This window comes from Rhododendron vialii, chromosome 10a (genome assembly GCF_030253575.1).
Source record: "Rhododendron vialii isolate Sample 1 chromosome 10a, ASM3025357v1".
NCBI classification, from domain to species: Eukaryota; Viridiplantae; Streptophyta; class Magnoliopsida; order Ericales; family Ericaceae; genus Rhododendron; species Rhododendron vialii.
The window spans coordinates 7,001,945-7,026,283 of record NC_080566.1 but is presented as its reverse complement, the minus strand read 5'-3'; the positions used below and the strand labels follow the sequence as shown (position 1 = coordinate 7,026,283).

General features: G+C 37.5%; 4 protein-coding genes across 5 annotated transcripts; all 4 read left to right on the top strand.

The window, feature by feature from the left end:
* Positions 1–6,793: 6,793 nt before the first annotated feature.
* Positions 6,794–9,423, top strand: LOC131304563 (F-box/kelch-repeat protein At3g06240-like). 2 transcript variants are annotated; one of them, XM_058331830.1, is made up of 2 exons: positions 6,794–8,137; positions 9,211–9,423. In XM_058331830.1, exon 1 carries the CDS (start codon positions 6,880–6,882, stop codon positions 8,005–8,007), a length of 1,128 nt encoding a protein of 375 aa, XP_058187813.1. In that variant the 5' UTR covers positions 6,794–6,879; the 3' UTR covers positions 8,008–8,137; positions 9,211–9,423. The 2 variants fall into 2 exon arrangements, with proteins under 2 accessions (XP_058187813.1, XP_058187812.1); XM_058331829.1 differs by having other exon boundaries at positions 6,825–8,137; positions 8,219–9,423.
* Positions 9,424–10,963: 1,540 nt separating this feature from the next.
* Positions 10,964–12,145, top strand: LOC131302821 (F-box protein At3g07870-like). The gene has a single exon (XM_058329615.1). The coding sequence runs from the start codon at positions 10,964–10,966 to the stop codon at positions 12,143–12,145; it is 1,182 nt and encodes a 393-aa protein (XP_058185598.1).
* Positions 12,146–16,945: 4,800 nt separating this feature from the next.
* On the top strand, positions 16,946–17,977 carry LOC131302820 (F-box/kelch-repeat protein At3g17530-like). Its single transcript, XM_058329613.1, has one exon. It carries the CDS (start codon positions 16,946–16,948, stop codon positions 17,975–17,977), a length of 1,032 nt encoding a protein of 343 aa, XP_058185596.1.
* Positions 17,978–21,013: 3,036 nt separating this feature from the next.
* On the top strand, positions 21,014–22,168 carry LOC131302819 (putative F-box protein At3g24700). Its single transcript, XM_058329612.1, has one exon. The coding sequence runs from the start codon at positions 21,014–21,016 to the stop codon at positions 22,166–22,168; it is 1,155 nt and encodes a 384-aa protein (XP_058185595.1).
* The last annotated feature ends 2,171 nt before the right edge of the window (positions 22,169–24,339 follow it).

Sequence of the window (24,339 nt, the reverse complement as noted above, 5' to 3'; positions counted from 1 at the left end):
CCCCCTGACACACCCCCTCCCCCCGGCCCCACCACCTTTCCCCCCTTTGCCCGGTTGCCCCTTCTTCCCTCCTTTTTCGATTTTTTTTTTTTTTTACTTTGATTAGTTTTTTTTTTTGTTTTTTAAAAGTAAATAATTACTGTTTTTTTTTTACTTTTACTAATTTTTTTATACTTTTAAAATACTTTAATTACCGTTTTAGTTTTTTTTTTTTACTTTTACTAGTTTTTTTTCTTTTAAAAGATTTAATTACTGTTTTTGTTTTTTTTTAACTTTTAACTTTTACTATTTTTTTGTTTTACTTTTAATAGTTTTTTGTTTTACTGAATGTGTTGTTGTAATTGAAGATAAAAATAAAATTTAAATGAGTGGTTATAGTTGAAGATAAAAAGATAAAAAGAAATCTAAACAAGTGGTTAGAAATAAAATAGATAAAATAAATAAATAAAAACAAAATTAATGAATTCAATAACATAAAAGAATTATAAAATTTTAATAAGAGTAAAATTTCAATAACATAAAAAAATTTATTCACACATATAATATTAAATAATTTAAAAATACATATAAAAATAAGTGTTTCGATTTTTAATTCGTTTGAACCGGTGCAAAGATCTTATTTTTTTTATCATTTCATCCTAAATGGTCGTAATTAATTTTTGGCTCTAAGGCCTTTTAATGAGCACCCTAAGAGAGACCTGAAACTAAATAATAAGTCTTAGGGTACTTGTTGAAAGGCCTTTGAGCCAAAATTTCATTATGATCATTGAAGACAAAATGATAAAAAAAACAAAATCTTTGCATCGATTCAACCGGATTGAAAATTGAAACACTTAAATAATATTAAATAAATAAAAATGCAAAAAGATATAAAAGTTATTATTGCTAGGGTATAATATTAAATAATTTAAAAATACATATAAAGAGTAAAAAAATAAGTGTTCCGATTTTTAATTCGTTTGAACCGGTGCGAAGATTTTATTTTTCTTATCATTTCATCCTAAATGGTCGTAATTAATTTTTGGCTCTAAGGCCTTTCAATGAGCACCCTAAAAGAGACCTGAAATTAAATAATAAGTCTTAGGGTACTTGTTGAAAGGCCTTCGAGCAAAAATTTCATTATGATCATTGAAGACAAAATGCTAAAAAAAACAAGATCTTTGTATCGATTCAACCGGATTGAAAATTGGAACACTTAAATAATATTAAATAAATAAAAATGAAAAAAGATATAAAAGTTACTATATTAAGTAAATAAATAAAAAATGCCGTGGGTTGAGTGGTTGAATTATTGCCGGGGGCATTTTGGTCCAGGGGGTGGGGTCGGCCGGGGGTGGTGTCAGGGGGGGCGCGCAAAGAGATTTGCTTATTTGAAACGTGAAATATGTATTTACAATAATTCTAATCAAATAATGAAGAAAATGCACTGTTTTCTCCCCCTCCCCCCTTTTTTTTATTTGAAACGTGAAATATGTATTTACAGCAATTCTAATCAAATAATGAGGTCTAAACATTTTTTAGAATTTTACTTTTTTCAGTTTTTTTTCCCAAATTTTTTTTTAATAAAAAGGGAGTCACAAAACATTTTTAAGATTTATTGAATACCTTTTATCCCATATTTAATAAAATTAACATTTTTTTCCATTAAATAACTAAAAGGGGATAATTAAATCATTTGACACCTTATTCTATCATATCCACCTTCCAAATCCCTCTTCCCAAAAAATCATTCAAACACCTCATTATAAATCCATCATTCTTAAGAGGTGGGGCCACCATTCTTAACATATAACTTTTCTTTACATATCCACTTTCAAATCCTCTCTCATTCTATATCCACCAAAAACAAATCTTCCATCATCCAAACGGGCGAGAGGAGTGATGTGGGAGCAAGAAATGGGTGTAGGTAGTAGCTTGGCTGGAGAGAGTACATGCAAGATTTGTTAAGATATCTTGAGAGTACATGCAAGATTTTAGGGGATTTTGGTGCAAGGACAAACCATGAAAATCTACCCCTCCCTCATATCTCTCTCTCACACACACGACCTCTCATCTCTCTCTCTCTCTGTCCTAGATTTAATTCCCCAAATCAAATATAGGAAATTTTTTTCCGTTCGTTTAGGAGTTTTGAATTTTAGATTCTAATCATTATTTTATTTTTCTAATTATTATTCTTATTTTTTCCTCTATCTCTCTTCAATCATTATGCATTTTTTTAATCATTATTCGACTTTTCTCTACACTTATTACGTATAAATCCAAATTCAAAATCTCAAAACGAACGGAGTACGAGAATTTGTACAAGGGAGATATGCAAGGTACAAGAGAAAATTTCCCTCCTATTTATCCCTCTCATCATCGGCACAACACCCACATTCACCTAGGCTTTTCTTGATCCCCAATCCATGGGATTTCATGTACTAAGGCCCCATTTCCGAGAGAGAAATAAATACTTATTTTTAATAAAGTAATTTTAAGCTCAAAAATCATGTGCTTACGTAAATAATTTTCTTATCAATATGGATATTATTTGATAGATCTCATTTAGATCTTTTATACGGTGCCAAAAAAAATTAAAAAAATATTTTTCATTTACATTATTTTTGAATTTGAAAATGTGAAATAAGTACTTATTTTTTAAAAAGATATTTTGGAGCAAGGCCTAAAAATCCATGGGAAAATCTAGAGAATTTTATCTTTATTTGAATCCATGGGAATCCATGTACTAAGAATCCATGGGAAAATCTAGAGAATTTTAGCCTATGTTAAACTCTTAGGATTTTAATGGTACAATAGATCATAGCAAATCCGAGAAAGATCTTGGGTAAAATCCTAGGTCTTGAAGTACAAGGTCAGTCATTGTCTTCCCTTTGTGGAAGGTCTTAGGTTTGAGTCCCACAGGGGCAGACCCTTTAGGGGGGCCAGGGCTATGGATAGCTTTTGGTCTCCCCGTGCTAACTCTAACACTCCCACTAACCCCCGTTGATGTATATCGCTGTGGGGAAAGAAAAAAAAAAGTACAAGGTAAATCTTGGGGTGCAAGATTGCCACACAAAGCCCTCACTCATCCGGCACACATACTAGGTTCTAGGTTTATTTTCTAGTCATAGGTTTTAATGCAACAAAGATCAAATAGTACAACAAGAAGATACATAGATTTCTAGGATTCCTACCTCAATTCAAGGGATATTCACTTGTTGGCTAAAAATAATAATATGTATATTCATATCTATACATTAGGGTTTTTAGTATTTTCTTTTAATTAGAACAAGCTAATCATTTAAAAGAATAATAATTTGACAATTAGATAAAATGTTTAATTTTATTCGAAAAAAAATTTGCCAAAAATTTGGGTCGTTACACCAGTCCTTACTCAAAATTTTATTTGAATGGAGTATAAATCTTAAAAAAGGTTTGATTCGATAGTAACCAATTTCAATGGGCAAACTAAAATATTTATAGAATTTTCATTTCTCAACATTTTTAGTGGCAAGTAAATGGTAGGTATAGTAAACTTAGATAGAATATGGCAAGTGCCTTGTTTGAGTTGGATAGGATTCGAATAAATATAAAGGATCTCCCTTGATTTGGATGTGAGTTCGAGAAAATTCCATTTTAGTACGAGTTTGATTAAATGATTGGAAATGAGTTTAACATGGCATATGGAACACTTTAAAAATTTAGTGGTCGCCGGCAGACCAATATAATTGGGCATAATTATGTTATTTTAATGTAACCAATAACATTATTTAAAATCTTTATGGCGTGGACAGCCGCTAATTGTTCTCTTAGGGCCTGCTTGGAAAGGGTATTGTGAAGGGGATACCACAATCCATCCTTTCAGTACTTGGGCCCCAGCTATGGACCCGTTTGACAACTCCATTTGGAGGGGATTTTATCTTTGGCCCCTCTTCCATTATACCTGCTAAGACCGGCTGAGGGGGTCTTAGCGATGGACAGGGTCTGACCTGTTATTGTGTAATACCCCCTAATTCCCCTCCATTTCGGACGATTGTACCCCTCGTAATCCCCCTTTTCAACCCCAGGTACCCATTTCATGAGCAAAAACAAAAAAAATTAAGCGTTCCAAATTTCAATTTGTTTGAACCGGTGAAAAGATTTTAGTTTTTTGATCATTTTATCCTATATGATCATAATTAAATTTTGACTCTAGGACTCTTATTGATTAACACTAAGAAAGTCGTACGACCAAATATCTTAGGACTAACCAACGAGAGCCCTAGAGTCAAAATTTAATTATGACCCTTTAGAATTAAATGATCAGAAAAAGAAAATCTTCTCACCCATTCAAACATATTGAAATTTGGAACACTTAATTTTTCAACCTGCAGTTTATATATTAAAAAATATGGTTAAAAAATTAAGTGCTCTAAATTTCAATCCGTTTGAACCGATAGAAAGATTTTAGTTTTCTGATTATTTTATCCTAAATAGTTATAATTAAATGATCAGAAAAATAAAATCTTTCCACCCATTCAAACGGATTGAAATTCGAAACACTTAATTTTTTTTCTCAACTTTTCCCAAAATCAAGTCTTGCACTTTTTTCTTTTTTCTATCCTTTGAAGCTCAAAAAAGCACGTATTTATTCTAATTATAATGAAACTAACAAATTTTGTCATAAACACTGCATAAGGGCAAAAAAGTCATTTAACAGCTTTTTATATCAATCCCCCTTTTTTATACCTTAAATTAATTCTCCATCCAAACCAAGTACTATTTAATACCCCATTCATAAACATTACATCAATGTGGGCCATCTCATATTAACCAATACCCCCTACTATATAATCTCCCCTTCTTACATAATATTTCCAAATTTAATCCCGCATCCAAACGAACCCTTAGCTCCATCATTTTGCGAGAGGGGATATGTGGTGGAGGTTAAGAAGTTAAAGTGGAGGTGGGAGAAGTTAGTTTTGCTAAGGTCCAAGAGGCGAATCCCTGATCCAGGATTGTGGTTCCCTGGCTAGCGGTGCCGGGTGGGTACCACATGATAACTGTTTGATACATTTAAGTCGTCTATTGCGTTTTTAGACGATTCGTATTTGGAGAGAGAAAAAGTGTTTCGATGAGAGAAGAGAAAGAGTTCAAGCTGTCCAAAAGTGTATTGAACAGTCTAAATATGCCGAATAGATACCACGTGAAATATACTTACCTAACACAGAAAAATTTCTCCTAAGGTAAGAGTGTTGCAACCAAGGTGCCCAGACATTGCCGATCAAAAAAAAAGAAGGTGCCCAGACATTAGATAGGTTGTGAGACTGACAACGACTGGGCTGAAGGTACTCTTTAGATTATGTACTAGTTATATATATATATATATATTTAATAAAGACTAAGATTACGAATTAAAGAAGGATGCGACTAAGAGCACGTGGCTAAGACAATATACATAGGGTCACGTGCTCTCACTCAGAACTAAAATTATGCAAGTGTAGCACAATATTTATATTTGCATATATCTCGAAAATAAAGATATAGAATTAATCTTATGCTTCAACTTTCGTTGATTGATAGATTTATAATTTTTGGTTTATAAATTATTTGTCTAATAAATTTTTATTTCTTGATTCTCTTTATTTTTAATCGTTACAAAGAAATATCTTAAAAAGAAAGTCATCAATAATACTCTCTCGATCATTCTAAAAAATTAACATTGTCAATGTAAAGCATACTGTAAAAAAAATTGTCCAAAAGTTTGTGCTCATTTTTGTATATCTTTACCAAAAATAAAATAAAAAATGTACTTTAAATTTTTGTGGTCAGCAATGCATCTCTCAAGTCTTATTGTGGTTGGGTATGAAAGATTTTTGCTATTATATTAATTAGATATCCATTAGGTTATATTCTTTGAATAGGGATGGTGTTGTGCAGTTGTATACGTAGTACCGTGCTGCGTTCTTCCTAACAGTTGGATCGTGCATCCGACTGCTCGGATCTCATCTCGGCAATGAACGGCTCTCAATCATTGGTTGCCGAGATGGGATCTGAACTATCAGATGCACAATCTGACGATTCTGAGATGGGTAACACGGTGCAGTATACCTCACTCCACGTAACTAACTCAAAGTCCTATATTATTGGATCTGTCACTAGATTCACTACCCACAGTCTATATTCTATTCCATGAGTGTGTCAAGTGTTTGTGACATAGTTCCGGTAGAGTGCCTTAGAAATATTGATGTGATGTGTAGAGATGGCAATTCAATTCGTCCCACCCCGCCCCTAATCCGCTCTGTCCCGATCAGGGCGGGGTGGTTTTGTTGTATTTTCGGGGGTCGGGGTCGGGTCGGAGAGTATTGGTGAACCCCCGATCAGGTTCGGGCTAGGGTTGGCGTTACCCCGTTCGGATACCCGCTCCGAAATTATTTTATGCATAAAAAATTATTTTTATTCTTATATTTTTACTCTTATAACAAAAATACCACAAAATATTAACTATTTCTTCCATTTTGCTTTGAAATAATAAATTTTGTTTAAATTATAATAGTTATTTCATAAAATTTTATTGTTTGTGCTCATTTATTTTAAAATCTAAAACATATTTTTTCAATGAAAAAATTTGAGCGGGGGCGGGAGTACCTATAAATTACCCGGTGCAGGGCCGGGGCCGAGATTAAATTTTCAGGTTAGGGTGAGGAAAAATCCACCCTGCCCTGCTCCGTTGCCGTTCCTAATGATGTGACAGGGTAATTCTATTCGGCGGATGTGACAGGATACCATACCGGCCTACCCACACCTGTAGTAGGGTTTTGTTTTTTGCATGAAAGGAGTATGTTTACCTGTGGTTGGAACTCGGAATGTTTTTCCAATGACTGATAAATAGAGCGAGAGATCTTAATCCCTCAAATCAAAATGGCGATCGGAAACCTACCGGAAGATTTGGAAATGGAGATTCTGTGTCGGCTTCCAGTGAAATCCCTGCTTCGATTCAAGTCAGTCTGCAAAAACTGGTATGCTCTCATCCTAAACCCTAGTTTCATTTCCCTCCACCAAGATCGCGCAACCACCGTCGCCACCGCAGGAAACACTGATTGCCTCCTCGTTAAGCGCTTCGTCGCCGACGACAAGGGTGGCATGGCCTTGTCCTTTGTTCGCTACCGAAAACCAGTTGAAGATATTGATATATCGTCCACTGGTCTAGATATTACACGTCTACGAATGCTGGGTCCTAGTAACGGCGTCGTTTGTCTCACCAGCTTGGCTTTAAACTCCCCCATTGTGATGTGCAACCCTTCAATGAAAGAATTCAAGGTACTTCCTCAATCTTGTTACAAAAATACCCGTTATTGCAATTTGGGATTTGGGTTTGATCCCTCAAAAAATGATTACAAAGTGGTTAAATTCGCCATGAGGAGTACGAAATTTAGCAATAACAGCATTGCTAAAAGAATTGAAATATATGACTTGCGTACTGATTCTTGGAGAGAAGTTGACGCTGGCACCCCCATTGAGCTAGATTTCCTATGTAGTGAATTTGTATTCGCATCATGGAATGGAGATTTTTACTGGTACACTGACCCTCACCATGGTGGTGATGCGGCGATTCTCGCATTTAGTATGACCAATGAGTTGTTTAAAGAGATGCCCGTGCCAAAAGTTTGCTTGTTACACCAGCCTCACCAGCGGAGCGTTATGAGGCTTTCTGTTTTGCTAGATTCCCTTGCCTTGGTTATTTATTCGCAGTCAGAAAGGTGCTTTGACATATGGGTAATGGATGAAGAGGATGGTGAGATGTCATGGACTAAAAAGTTCACTAAACCCTTCCAGGGAATCGAGCGGGCATTGGGATTTCGGAAAAATGGTGAGTTCCTTGTGGAGAGCTTCAGTGGACTGATGATGTCATACAACCTTAATACTCGAGAAATAATTGAGTATCAAGTAGATGGTCCTTTTCCTTCATTTAATTTACAACTTCTTCCATACACAGAGAGCTTGGTTTCGGTCAAGAGACACAATGAGCTTGATGGGCACATTGAGTGATAGACATAATTTCAGTTTGGGCTTTCATGACCTCGAGTCACTAAAATATTTCTTCGTGCTGCACAGAGGGCGCTCGTGAAGTCCTTTAGGGGTTTGCTGCCAATTGCAATACTGCTAACTTTAAAAGAAGGTAAATAAGTTGTTCTATTCAGCTTCTAATAAGTCTCTTTCACCGTCTTCTAATGCAATTTATATTGGTATGCAAATACAGGGAGAGGAGGGAAAGGTTGGATTTCCCTGGCTTGGACAATGGACAACCATGTTTATGTTCTTGTTTCTGTAGTTTACATAGCTTTTCTTCAATGAAGTTCATATTGGGACTGGATTGCCGCCGAATGTGGTCTTAGTCATACATCTGACTGTGTCCCTTTTTTTTTTTTTTGAAACAACAAACAGAAGCTACTGGGTATACTTCAACATAATGGAATCCGCTTGCCTCCTAATATAGTCTTAACGACACATTTGATTTTGTCACTCTAATGTTAAGAAACAGATTGGAGTGGTTTCTCAATTGCACCAAACAATTTTGAACGTGACAATCTGTTGAAATTTGATTTCCTTAACGATGAGACAAGTCTGTATTTCCTGCATCCCCGAAAAGGCGTCTCCTCAGGGTAGCTCATTATTGGATTTATTAGAGAATTTGTATTCTTGGGGTGAGATGGGGTTATGAAGCAAGATATTAATTGAGGAATTCCCCATCAATTTTAGGCTTTTTCTGTAGAGGTCTATTGCATATGGTTTACAATCTCTTATGATACTGCCCAAGATGAGCAGCAAACCATCATCTAATGTCGTGACATCACCCGTAAGAATATTCAGTGCTAGGGCCATGATGTAAAGCTTCATGGTCTATTCTAATATTGCCATTTGTCAAGGTAGCCTCTTCTTTATTTTTTTTGGAAATAGCAATGTATCTGTTCCTTCTAATTCAGTTTGCTATAGTAGCATTGTTTTTACCACTGGCAAGAAAATTGATGGTTTATTTTATTTATACTATGTTTTCCTTTTCTTCTGCGTGATGCGGTGATTGGATTCATGTAACCTGAGATTGGTGCAATAATACTTTTCATTTGGACATCTGATCCGTATGTTCGACTTACTGTGTGCATTCATGTTGGAGGATGCCAAACACAGTTTCCTTTTTTCCCTTTTTCCTTGCATCTCTTCTTTCCTCCACTCACTGTATTATTCATTATGCAGCATACAATTGATGGAGTGCCAAAAGCTTTGAGCTCATGGTTCAGGAAAGTTTGGCCCAGGCATACGATTCCAGTTTCATGTATCACTCCTCTTTCAGCTGAAATATTTTGGAGTTGCCTTTTCTGGCCTATTGATACATAGAGGATGTAATTCAGGGAAGTAATGTAACTACGTGAGATTGTCAAATATATTTTTCACCACTGCTTCTTTCAATATGGTCCTCAAGCTGTGCGTTGTTGAGATCTTTGTTTTAGTCATTTGCCAACAAACGTGTTGATATCAGGTGAACCAGATCCTCTTTGCCGTTTTGCTGTTTCACCCTTGCGATGATATCCAGTAAAGTGAAAGAAAAAAAAGAAACGGAGCAGAGATATGGGGGAGAGAAAGTAAAACAACAATTGAGACTTGGAAACGTGAAAGAGCCAAGAAATAGTAGTAGTATTTGATTGAACTATTTTCCCTCGAAACATAACTGGGATGCCTGAAACGATTTACGTATCAAACAAAATCAAAGATTAGATCTTCGTCGATACTGCGCTCTTCTACTCAACCTTGTCCATCAATCTCTCTCAATTTTATCTTCCTTAGCATCTCTCTATACTCTTGCATCATCCAATCTATTAGTAGAAACTATTAAGATGCCGAATAGCTCTTTATGTTAAAACAAAAAAGAAACATAGACGAAGGTCTAGTCACAGATTTTGATAATATCCAAGTTGATAAGCATATCAGTTTCGACGTTCTCGACAGTCGAGTAGTTGACATTTTTTTAGAGAAAATAACATTTTTTTTTTGTATAATATCTTTAATGACCATTAAGTTACCTATGTTGGAACGTGTTTTTTGTTGGTGGAAGAGATAGAAATTCATTGATGACTGAATAATACAACCTACCGGTGCAACTAATACAACTGAACAAAGAAAAATTGCATACATAAAGACAAATAAACAACCATATCAAATGAAGGATACATCCATCAATAAATTGATTCGGCTTTTAGATGTCAGAGGATTGCATGAAGAATGACGTGGAGCAGCTGCCATAGTAGTCCCACTATGTTGGAACTAGTTGGAAGGTTTATAATCACTTTTTTTTTATTTTTTATAATTGTTTATTATTTTTCTTTAAAAACAAAGAATTTTGCACTCCCCTAATCCCCTTCTATCATCTGCACACCTCTTTCATTTTAAGTTATCTGAATTTATTGTATTATTCTATCATTTTTGACGTGTTAGAAAACTAAAATACTTATATGTAAATATGATTAATTTCCATGAATATAAAGAAAAAAAGAGTGCAAAACTGCAAATATAAAAAGGGGTTGGGAACATTTTCACATTGCAGATATATGTATGAATGTCTTTCGATTCTTTAGTCCATTTTCTGATTTGCTCGTTTGTGGGCCTTTTTGAGCCTACTTTAATGATCTTAAATGTCCTTATCTTAGAGCTTGTCAAAAAAAAATAATGATCTACGCCACAAATCAGGTTGATCGAGAATCATTTTATATGATTTCGGACATGATTGTCTCCCAACATAATAAGATTACAATAATATGAATAAAATGAGTCCGGGATAGACCTACAAAGTACAAACGGGCCACAGTCCAGTGCATTTTCTTGCACTAGAGATGATCCTCTTCCTTTCCATGGGAAGAGAGAGAGAGAGAGAGAGAGAGAGAGAGAGAGAAGAGACGAACGAGTAAAGTAAAAGAAGACAAGATAGAAGCCCTGATTAAACCACAGAGATCAAATGGCACCATCAAATCAAATGGCGATTGAAAAGCTATCCGAAGATTTGCTCATGGAGATTCTCTGGAGGCTTCCGGTGAAATCCCTGCTTCAACTCAAGTCAGTCTGCAAAAACTGGTATGCTCTCATCCAAAGCCCTAACTTTATTTACCTCCACCACGATCGCGCTGCCTCTATCGCAGCCGCTGCAAACACCCACTGCCTCCTCGTCAAGCGATTCCTCAACGGCGGCGAGGGCGGCGTCACCTTGTCCTTTGTCCCCAATGAAACCCCAGTTGAGGATATGGACATTTCTTCCACTGGTCTTGATGTTAAAGATCTACAAATCTTGGGTCCTTGTAACGGCGTCGTTTGTCTCACCCGATTCGGTTCAAGTCCCCCCATTGTGCTATGCAACCCTTCAATGAAAGAATTTAGGGTACTTCCTGAATCCTCTTATAAAAAAGACCATATGTGCAATTTGGGATTCGGGTTTGTTCCCTATACAAATGATTATAAAGTGGTCAGATTCGGCATGAAGAGTACAGACTTAGGCATTGGGGGCATTGATGAAGCGATTGAAATATATGACTTGAGTACAGATTCTTGGAGGGAAGTTGATGCAGAGTCACCTGTCGAGTTCGGTTTCCAATGTTTTTATGATTCGTATGTAGTGTGGAATGGAGATTTTTTCTGGCACACCTACCATCAACGTGATGGTAGTCCAGCGATTATGGCATTTAGTATGTCCAATGAGGTGTTCGAAGAGATGCCCATGCCAGAAGTTTGCTTGTTAGACCAGTACAGTGAACAGAAACTTTTCGTTTTGAAAAATTCTCTTGCCATGGTTGTTTATCCAAAGTGGTGGTCAAATCCATTTATGCTTCCACCTGAGGAATTTCCGTTGAAGAAATCCTTTGACATATGGGTAATGAATGAAGAGGATATTGAGGTGTCGTGGACTAAAAAGTTCACTATCGGACCCTTCCAGGGAATTGATTGGGCATTGGGGTTTCGGCAAAATGGTGAGTTCCTTGTGGAGAGCGGCTATGGACAGATGATGTCGTACAACCTTAATACTAGTGAAAGGAAAGAGTATCAGGTCCATGATCAAGTCGAAGATCACGAACATGATTTGCCTCCACCCCCATATGTACAAGTTCTTCCATATACAGAGACCTTGGTTTCGGTCAAGAGACTCTAGTATGGACTCTTGTAAACCTCGAGCGGTTGGAAAACAAGTTTTGTGCTGCACAATGGGCTCGTGAATCCTTTAGGAGATTGCTGCCAGTTGCAATAATGCTAAAGGAAGAAGGAGGTAAATGAGTGTTTCCAGAAGAGGGTAAGTGAGCGGATCAAAAAAAAGAAAAGAAAAAGAAGAGGGTAAGTGAGCGGTTCCAATAAGCTTCTTATCAGTCTCCTTAAAAAAAAAATTGGGCAAATAGGTGCAGAGGAGGGAAAGGTTTGAGTTTCATGTTTTGGACGACGGACAGCCATGTTTATTTTCTTGTATCTTGAGTTTACTTGTGTTTTCTTCAATACATTTTGCATAATGGGATTTGCTTCCCTCCAAACATGGTATCAATCGCACTATTTTTACTGTCGCTCTAATGGCAAAACATAAGATGTTGAATTTACTGGGTTTTCTTAACCGTATATTGTAATAGAGTTCGCTTACTTCCAAATTATGACTTTCTCATTCTGATGTTAAGTTACACATTAAAGTGGTTTCTGAACCACAACAAACAATTTTGACCATGACCATCTGATGAAATTTGATTCCTTGTCAAAACCAGTCTCTGAATTTCCTGCCTTAATGGGAGTTCATTAGTGTATCACTGAGAGAACTTGTATTGTTGGCCTGAGATGGGGTTATGAAGCAAGATATTGATTGAGGAGTTTGCCATCAATTTTTCTCTTTTTCAGTAGTTCTTTATAGCATATGGTTGCAAGAATTGAAGTCCATTGGAAAGGAACAAGGTCAATCTCTGGAGGACATGGCATGTACTGTATACCCATCTTCTAATGTTGTCACATAACCGTTATAAGCATCCCGTGCTAGGGCCACAATGAAATGCTTCATGTTCAGTTGTATTATTTCCTTGAAACACAATACCTGTTACTTTTATTTGCAAGTAGCTGCACGTTTGTTCTGTCTTTTTCAGTTTGCTAACCTAGAATTTGTTCCTTACCGTCAACGTGAGAATTTTTTCTTTCCTGATCTAGATAACCATTACTTAGGGTATTTGTTAATTTCCCGTTTTTACTTACTTGAATGTTTCTACTTTTCTGTATTGGGATTACATGGAACCTCAGCAGGTTGCTCGATTTTTTTATTGAAGCCATTGTGCTATATAATATACCTGTCATTTTAATGTTTGATGCATACGTTCAAATAACATGTACACTCATATAGGAGGAAGCCAAAATCAGTTTCCTTTTTCTTTTTCTCTTCTTTCCTCTACAGTTTAAAACCATGCAGTATATAATGGAAGGATTCCCAGGTGTCTATTCTCATATACAGAAATGTATAGTTCAGGGAAGCTGTCACTTTGGAATCTAAAAGCTTTTGAGTCGATTCTTTCCAAAGAACTTAATCAGGTAGATATAGCCTGCATTCGCTGGTAAAAGATATGCGGTGTGGCTATTGAGCTGATGGTTCAGGATCCAGTTTCATGTCACTTTAAGGTTCTTTTCTGGTTCAAATTGTATCGTGGCATTGTGGTTCCTTTTTTTTGGTGATATTTTTTTGCTGCCAAATGGTTTTTGTAGCTCCACCAAATTGGTGTGATAAAAGTGTGTAATAGGGAAGTTCATTGGGTGGCCGCTTCTCATTTGAGAGGGACCATTCCAGTTGAGTTGGTGTCCTCTGCATGCCCCTCCCAACTCCTCTCCCTGTTTTCTGTTGATGCCTCATTTGGGCTGTTCAGATTTTGGCCGATTCGATCATAACAGTAATAATAAGGCAATGTACTGCCCTTGCTAGCCTACGGTTGTGTTGGTTACCGGGATTAGTCGGTTCATTTGGCTGGAAACCGAGTTATCAAAAAAAAAAAACAAACTTTAAGTACCTTTCTTTCAGTATAGTCTCCAGTTGAGTATTTGTTAAGAGATCTCTACGGTCGTTTTCTCTCTCTATGGTTTATCAAACTGCAGCAGCGAGAATTATGGAAGTGTGCAAAAGCTCCCCTTTCCCCCAAAATCCAGACTAGATTCCGGGATAGCAAAACTGTTTTTGAATAGGGTTACCCCTGAAGATATTCATGATTATCCAGGAGTAATTATTGAACGCTCTGCTCCATATTTATGAAAAAAAATCTCCAATGCAACGATTATTTATAATGCTCTCTCACAATGTGAGCCCTATTTATGTGTTGGTCCCACATCATGTGAGAGAGACGTTACAAATAACCGTTGCATTGAAAATTTTCTCCTCATTTATATGCAGTGTGAGTTTTGGCACTATTTGACGTACATTATTGGGTTTTCAGTTTTATTTATTTATTTTTAACTTTGTTAGCTTTCTGGAAAATTTACAAACAAGCGAATATAAACTATCATGCTAGAAAATAATTAGAATTATTATAGTAAACAATAAGTGATTGGGACATAAGACTCGGTTTGGTTTGGTTATACAGTAGTAAACAATAAGTCAAAAAGTAACAGATTTTTTTGGTTAACTGGTGCTTTTTCTGATTTTTTTAAAGTTTGTTTCATATTTTACTATCTGAATAATTTGTATAGCCTTGATCCTCCCAAAAAAGGAATTTACGGTATTTTTTGAAAATACTTTCATTTTTAGGAGAAATTAACCTTTAAGTGTTGTTATTATTTTAATTACTTTAAAATGAAAGGTCATTTTTAACTACATGAATGGCACAAAATTAGGTTCCGTTCCGCTAAAGTTGTTATTTTTTAAGTACTTGTTTTCCGGTTGACAAGATATGTCATTTTCTTACAATACATAAGGTATAATTCAAAAAGTAAGTACTTATTTGAAAAATAGTTAAGTATTTATTTTAGTTAGTAGAATACACCCCCATTCCGCTAAGATTCTTTTTTTTAAATACTTATTTTTCACATTATAAGACATGTTATTCTCTTATAATATATCACCTTGAATTCAAAAAATAAGTACTTGTTTTAGTTAGTGAAACACATAAGTGCGCAACTTTGTGCTCTCGTCTAGCTATCCAGACGGGAAAAACAAGTGTTTCCAATGTTTTACCATCAGTTTGGAGGAAATTATGGGGGCCGGCCATCAAGGTGTGGACACTCTCCCCTTTTCGGTTACGGCCTGAGGAGCTACAAGAGTGCAGACACATGACGGACGGGCGGGAGTGCTTGCAAGAGCGTATAGCTCAGAACCATCTACCTTCTTCTTCTATGGGTTTGGGATTCCTTTATTGTTGGTGGGTCTGGCGTGCTATGAATGATTTTACTTTCGATGGTAAAATTTGGACAATAGAGGCTGTTTGTGGAAAAGCGCAAGGTGATTTTTATGAGTTCTTGGATGCAAATTCCAAGATCTCTTCTCCGCCAACGAGGCGAGATCAATGGGAAACCTTGGCTTGGCAATGCCCTTCAGGTAATCAAATCAAGATCAATGTGGCTGTGGCTGTATCAATGAACACAAAAAAGGAACCGGTCCTCTTGCTCGTGGAGAAGACGGTAAGGTTATGGGTATGGGTATATCTCTGAATATTCGTCCCGGAATCACCTCGGCACGTGTTGCAGAAGCTCTAGCAATCCGGGATGGGTTGAAACTGGGTATGGCTCTTAATCTTTCACGGGTGTCTAATGAATCAGATTCGCAAGCAATTGTAAAAAGCTGTTTGGACTCCAACGACCCACCTTCTGATATTGCGTTGCTTATTCATGATTGTTCTGCGTTGAAGAATTTGTTTATTTCCAGTGATTTCACTTTCGTTAGGCATGAGTGTAATCGGGCTGCACATACGTGTGCTCAAAAAGCCCTTTCTAATGGTTTGTCCGGTCTGTGGACGTTCGTTCATTTTGTTCCAATGGGATTTCCGTTTGTCTAATGTTTATGCTTTTGTCTATCAGATTAATAAAAAAATTTCTCTATTGACAAAAAAAAAAAAAAACACATAACGAGCAAGGAATATAATTGAACAATTACTATTGGCAACATCAAGTCCGGATGAGATTAAAAAAAAAAAAAAAATCAAGTCCGGATCAAGAAAATAATTTTGTTCACCTTCTTTTAAAGAGGTGTCTTCATTTACAGTATAATGACAAGTAAAGACACAGGTAGCCTAAATTTTGAAGTAAAGTCGGATGACTTGTAAACACTCTTTCCGATATCGGATTGAGATGATTTTTTACAAGGACCATAAAAAGAAGTATTTTAAACAAAATGAGCGGCTCCGATCATCTTTGTGGGACCCGAGACAGGCACAAAAGTGGTCTGTGCGAGGCTGCTGTACAACATCTGCTGTACCCGTAGCAGCGTTCCTTCATTTAAAGAGGATGAACATTACTTTTTCCGTCATTGGTGAAAATTGTATAGGTCATATCACAAACTAACTCCATTATTACCAATAAGTGTAGTGATTTTGGAGACTCTACACAATTTTCACCAATTACTGGGAGGATAATGTTCACCTTCTTTAAAGGCAGGTGAACAAAATTATTCTCCCGGATCAGGCTAAATTTCAACGGATTTGGATGGATTTCGGGTCACTGGACCAAATTTATACCCGAAGTCTGCAACACGTAGCACGCTGAAGATACTCCGTTTGCCTAGGGTGCGTTTCACTATTTAAAATAAGTATTTATTTTTAAAATTAAAAATGATAACATATTTTATAAAGTGAAAAATAATTATTTAAAAAATAAGAATTTTAAGTAACGAGGCTGCTCCTAAATTCATGATGCAAATACAGTCGTAACGGCATTTGGGATCCAAAGGGTGTGATACTGTTTGCCGCGAGAGAGAGAGAGAGAGAGAGAGAGAGAGCGCGCTGTTTGCTCTATCAAAATGGGGATCGAAAACCTATCGGAAGATTTGCTCATGGAGATCCTGTGGAGGCTTCCTGTAAAATCCTTGCTTCAATTCAAGTCAGTCTGCAAAAACTGGTATGCTCTCATCCAAAACCCTGACTTTATTTACCTCCACCACGATCGCGCCGCCTCCATCGCCGTCGCCGGAAACACCGATTGCCTCCTCGTTAAGCGATTCCTCAACGGCGGCGAGGGCGGCGTCGCCTTGTCCTTTGTCCCCAATGAAACCCCAGTTGAAGATATTTTCACTGGGCTTGATATTAAACATCTACAAATCTTGGGGCCGTGTAACGGCATCGTTTGTCTCACCAGATACGGTTCTAGTTCCCCTATTGTGCTGTGCAACCCTTCAATGAAAGAATTTAGGGTACTTCCTCTGCCCTCTTACAAAAATGACCATATGTGCAATTTGGGATTTGGGTTTGATCCCTATGCAAATGATTATAAAGTGGTCAGATTCGGCATGATGAGTACAGATTTATCCATTAGGGGCGTTGATGAAGCGATTGAAATGTATGACTTGAGTACAGATTCTTGGAGGGGAGTTGACACTGTTTCCCCTGTTGTGTCCGGTATCGACTGTTTTTATGATTCGCATGCATCGTGGAATGGGGATTTTTTCTGGTACCCCTACCAGAAACATGGTGGTCCAGTGATTATGGCATTTAGGATGATCAACGAGGTGTTCGAAGAGATGCCCTTGCCAGAAGTTTGCTTGTTAGACCAGCACAGTGAAAAGAAACTTTTCGTTTTGGACGATTCCCTTGCCATTGTTATTTATCCAAAGTGGTGGTCAAATCCATCTGTATTTCCACCTGAGGAATTTTTGTTGGAGAAGTCCTTTGACATATGGGTAATGAATGAAGAGGGTCTTGAGGTGTCGTGGACTAAAAAGTTCAGTATCGGACCCTTCCAGGGACTCGATTGGGCATTGGGGTTTCGGCATAATGGCGAGTTCCTTGTGGAGAGCGGTTATGGACAGATGATATCGTACAACCTTAATACTTGAGAAAGAAAGGAGTATCAAGTCCATGATCAAGTACAAGGTTGGCCTCCACCCCCTAATATACAAGCTCTTCTATACACAGAGAGTTTGGTTTCTGTCAAGAGAGTCTATTATCTCGATGGGCACGTTGAGTCATAGCATAGCAATAAATCCAGTATGGGCTTTTGTAAACCTCGAGTGGTTGGAAAACAAGTTTTGTGCTGCGCAATGGGGTCGTGAGTCCTTTAGGCTGTTGCTGCCAGTTGCAATAATGCTAAAGGAAGGAGGAGGTAAATGAGTGGTTCCAGAAGAAGGTAAGTGAGTGGTTCCAATCAGCTTCTTAGAGTTCTCCTTGACAGTCATCTGTGGTATTTTCTTCCAGTATGCAAATAGGTGCAGAGGAGGGAAAAGTTCGAGTTTCATGGTTTGGACGATGGACAGCCATGTTTATTATATTGTATCTTGAGTTTACTTGTGTTTTCTTAAATACATGTTGCATAATGGGATTTGCTTGGCTTGAATTATGGTCTTAATCGCACGATTTTTTTACTGTCTCTCTAATGTCAAGAAATTATATGTTGATTTTACTGGGGTTTTCGTAACAATATATTGAAATGGAGTTTGCTTGCTTCCAAATTCTGATTTGTTCACTCTGATGTTTTTTTTGATATGGTTTACTCTGATGTTAAGTTACACATAAAGTGGTTTCCGAGCCACAACAAACAATATTGACTATGACCATCTGATGAAATTTGATTGCTTGTCAAAACCAGTCTCTGAATTTCCTGCCTCTGCAAGAGGCGTCTCCTAAGGTGAGTTCATCAGTGGATCAATGAGAGAACTTGTATTCTTGGGGTGAGATGGGTTACAAAGCAAGATATTAATTGAGGAATTCTCCACCTATTTCAGTCTTTTTCTGTCGAGGTCTATAGCAAATGGCTGATAATCTCTCATGATATTGCTCAAGATGAGTAGTAAAGATAGAAAGAAACAGGGGCAATCTCTTATAAACCATAGCTCATATTGGATTCCCATCATACCATCATCTCCTGTCGTGACGTCCTACATACAAGTATCCAGTGCTCGGGGCATGATGGTAAGCTGCATGGTCAATTCTATTGTTTTCCATTAATCACCGTAGCCTTTTTTTATCTGAAAATAGCAATGTATCTGTTCCTTCTAGTTCAATTTACTAAACTAGCATTTGTTTTTACCACTGACAAGAAAATTTTAACTTTTATACATACAATTACTTTGGTTAATGGTTAATTTACACTGGGTTTTCATTTTCTTTTGTTTTTTGCGATTCATTCAACATGGATTGGTGTACTATTGCAGTCCTTGTGCAATATGATGCCTTTCATTTTATTGGGGGATTCATGTAATAGGAGAATGTTGCACTGTGTTTGATGGTAGTCATTGTGCGTTAAAATGCCTGTCTTTTTGATGTTTGATGCATATGTTCAACTTGCCATGTCCATTCATGTAGGAGATCCTACATAAAACACAGTGTCAATCTTTAGGAAACATACCTTGTAGGCTAAAAACTAATGTGGCGCCATCACCCACGAAACTATCCACTGCTGAAGGCGCTCTAAGCTTTAAGTTAAATCCTGCTATTTGAATTTGTTACACCAGCATTTGTTTATCTGGAAATAGTAATGTGTTTTTTCCGTCTCTTTCCATTTATTAAACTAGAAATTGTGTTTACAACCGACAATGGTTTTTTTTTTTTTTTTTGGGGCCTTTTCTTTAGTCCTATAACTGGGGTCAATATAATTTCTCCTAGTTTTATTTTTGTTGCGGGGATTGTGTTACATGAGATTTGTGGGATTCTAAAATGGTTGCAGATCGTTAGATAATATGGTGGTACTGTAGGTATTATTGAATCGACTGCGAATGCTGCGAAGCTAGTCATGGAGGTTTGCGGGCAAGGACACAGATATAGAGCTCTTGCAGAAGACTCTTGTTTCCTCTCAAGGATGCAAGTGCTTCGTAGGCCACTGCCACATAGAGAACTAAGAAGTAATTCCTGCTATCAACAATGATCATACTCGCACCACCACCAAACTCATCCCTATAAAGTCTTCGCGGAGGAATTCAGAGAGATGATGGCAAAGACTGAAACCTCGATTGGACACACTTTTCGTGAGGCGAATCGAGTTGCAGACAGATTAGCTAATCGAGTTACAGTGTACAATATTAATGCAGCTTACAATTGGAGTCCCAAAAGCTTTGAGCTGATGATTCAGGAACGTTTGGCCCCTGCATACAATTCCAGTTTCATGTGTCACTTCTTCGATTGAAACATCTTGGAGTTGCCGTTTCCTATAAACATGCAGGGACCATTGTTTGACAAAGTAATGCGAAATTGTTAAAATGATTTCAATCGATGTTTGTTTCGTTGAAGTCTCCAGTATCTCATCCAAATCTTCTGAGTTTGTTTCTATTTCATTTCCACTTCACAGTTCATTGGAGAGCACACTCTCTTCAATCCCGGCTCTTAAATTTTTTTTACGATCTCATGTCAATGATCAAAACAGTTCATTTCATTTTGCTTGTTGATAACATGTAGTATGCCAAAAATCAAGTTTATTGAACATTAGATATGATTTTGGAACAAATTATCTTGCAAAATATAAGATTGCAACACTGGAGCATAACCCGTTTTAAATTTTCGGGAATATAAATCTGTTTCGAAATTATATCATAGGATAATCGGTCAAATTGATTTTTGAAAGCAAAGACCTGCCAAGATTGTACACAACACTCTCACCAAATCTTTTAAAAAAGGGACCCAGAGGATGCCAATTATCCAACCATAAATGAGTATTCTGACCATTCCCAATCTTTTATGGTAGTCAACATAAATTACTCCCCTTGTCGAGGGAAAATTAGAGTAACTGGTCTAAATGCAAATTCAGTCGTAATTTCGTAACGGCCAAAGGGTGGGATACTGTTATCAGTGTTATGCCGAGAGAGAGAGAGAGAGAGAGAGAGAGGGGATGCTCTATAAAAACATCCATAGAGATCTTGAATCCCTCGCACCATCAAATCAAAATGGCGATCGAAAACTTATCTGAAGATCTGCTCATGGAGATTCTGTGGAGGCTTCCAGTGAAATCCTTGCTTCAGTTAAAGTCAGTCTGCAAAAACTGGTATGCTCTCATCCAAAGCCCTAACTTTGTTTACCTCCACCACGATCGCGCCGCCTCTATCGCCGCTGCCGAAAACACCGACTGCCTACTCGTTAAGCGATTCCTCAACGGCGGCGAGGGCGGCGTCACCTTGTCCTTCGTCCCCAATGAAACCCCAGTTGAGGATATTGACATATCTTCGACTGGTCTTGATATTAAACATCTACAAATCTTGGGGCCTTGTAACGGCGTCGTTTGTCTCACCCGATTCAGTTCGAGTTCCCCCATTGTGCTATGCAACCCTTCAATCAAAGAATTTAGGGTACTTCCTGAACCCTCTTATAAAAATGATCATATGTGCAATTTGGGATTTGGGTTTGATCCGTATATGAATGATTATAAAGTGGTCAGATTCGCGGTGATGAGTACAGATTTACCCATTAGGCACATTGATGAAAGAGTTGAAATGTATGATTTGAGTAAAGATTCTTGGAGGGAACTTGATGCGGAGTCCCCTGTCGTGTCCGGTTTCACCTGTTTTAATGATTCGTATGCATCGTGGAATGGGGATTTTTTCTGGTACGCCTACCATAAACATGGTGGTAGTCCAGTGATTATGGCATTTAGAATGTCCGACGAGGCGTTCGAAGAGATGCCTGTGCCAGAAGTTTGCTTGTTAGACCAGCACAGCGAAAAGAAACTTTTCGTTTTGGACAATTCCCTTGCCATGGTTATTTATCCGAATTGGTGGTCAAATCCATTTGTGTTTCTACCTGAGGAGTTTTCATTGGAGAAGTCCTTTGATATATGGGTAATGAATGAAGAGGATGTCGAGGTGTCGTGGACTAAAAAGTTCACTATCGGACCCTTCCAGCAACTCGACTGGGCATTGGGGTTCCGGCTAAATGGTGAGTTCCTTGTGGAGAGCGGCTATGGACAGATGATGTCGTACAACCTTAATACTCAAGAAAGGAAGGAGTATCAAGTCCATGATCAAGTACAAGGTTGGCCTCCACCCCCAAATATACAAGTTCTTCCATATACATGGAGCTTGGTTTCGGTCAAGAGACACAATTAGCACAATGGATACGTTGAGTCATAGCAATAACTCCAGTATGGGCTTTTGTAACCTCAAGAAGTTGGTAAACAAGTTTTGTGCTGCATAATGGGTTAAGTCCTTTAGGTAGTTGCCTCCAGTTGCAATAATTCTAATGGAAGGAGGTAAGCGACTGGTTCTAGAAGAAGATGAGTGAGTGGTTCCAATTAGCTTCTTGGAGGTCTCCTTGACAGTCTTATTGTGGCAAGTTCTTCCAGTATGCAAATAGGCGCAGAGGAGGGAAAGGTTCGAGTTTCATGGCTTGGACGATGGACAGCCATGTTTATTATCGTGTATCTTGAGTTTACTTGTGTTTTCTTGAGTACATTCTGCATAATGGGATTTGCTTGCATTCAAATATTGTCTTAACCACACTACTTTTTTTACTTTGTAAGCAATAAGATGTTGGCTTTTACTGGGGTTTCCTCAAGTATATGTTGAAATGGAGTTTGCTTGCTTCCAAATTCCGACTTTGTCACTCTGATGTTAAGTTACACATTAAAGTGATTTCTGAACCACAACAAATAATTTTGACTATGAGTCTATGACCATCTGATGAAATTTGATTACCTTGTCAAAACCAGTCTCTGAATTTCCTGCCTCTGGAAGAGGTGTCTCCTAAGGGGAGTTTATCAGTGGAGTTTCTCCTAAGAGGTGTATCCTAAGCGGTGTTTATCAGTGGATCAATGAGAGAAATTGTATTCTTGTGGTGAGATGGGGTTACGAAGCAAGACATTGATTGAGAAATTCTCCTTGAGAATTCTGTCTTTTTCTGTTGAGGTCTATAGCAAATGGTTAATAATCTTTCATTATATTGCCCAAGATGAGCAGTATAGACAGAAAGAAACAGGGGTAATCTCTTATAAACCAAAGCTCATATTGGTTTCCCATACCATCATCTACTGTCCTTATCCAGTGCTAGGGGCACGACATGATGTAAAGCTTCACGGTCAATTCTATTGTTTCCATTTATCGCAGTAGCCTTTTTTTATTTGGAACTAGCTATGTATCTGTTTGTTCTTATTCAATTACTAAACTAGCATTTGTTTTTACCACTGACTAGAAATTTTGAAATTTTCTACACACCATTACTTCGATTAATGGTTTATTTATACTGGGTTTTCTTTTTCTTTTGCCTTTCTGGGATTCATTCAACTCCGATTGGTGTACTATTTCAGTCCTTAGGCAATATAATGCCTGTCATTTTATTGGGGGATTCAGGTAATCTGAGATCGTTTCATTGTGTTTGATGGTAGTCAATACTAGTCATTGTGCATTCTAATGTTAGTCATTCTGCTATATAATGCCTGTCTATTTTATGTTTTGTGCATGTTTTCGACTAGCCGTGTCCTTTCACGTAGGAGAACGCCAGAGAGTTTTCTTTTTTCCCATATGTGTTCTTTCCTCTGCAATAAGAAAGGTATGCAGCATACAATTGACATTGTCCCAAAGGCTTTCAGCTAATGGTTCGTTTGGCGCGTGCATACAATTCCAGTTTCATTTTTCACTTCTTTCGGATTGAAATATCTTAGTGTTGCCTTATCTTTTAGTAGTAAATGTGTGGGGAGGCAACAGTAAAATTGTTCAGGTACTTTTACTATTGTTTCTTTCGGCAAAGTCTCGAGTTGCTTATTATTGAGATCTTTAGTCATTTGTTCAACCTTTTTCCTTTTTCAAGTATAAGGTGTTGAATCGGGTCATGAACCAGATCCTCTTGCCATCTTGCTCCATTATACCATCCACATCCTGAGCAAGAAGCCATGGTATGGGTTTGCCTGCATACATAACTTTATATCTACCGGCACTTGACCAAATCAAATTAAGAGAAGTTTTTGAGTGCCGAGTGGGTACCATGTGGCGGTACCCGTCGGCGATCTCAACCATCCAAACATGTTTTGGACAGTTGGAATTTATTTCCTCTCTCCCCTCATCCCATCAATCTCCTCCTCTTTTTCTCTCTTTGAAATTCCAACCGTTCAAAATATATTTGGACGGCTGGGATCGCCGACAGGGTACCACATGTGCGCTACCCGCTCGGCACTCAAAACGAATTAAATGGGGGGCCATCTTCACGTGCATGTTTTTCCCATCTAAATTGAATGCCCACAATTATAGCGTATTGAACAACACAATTGCTGTATGCATGCACTTTA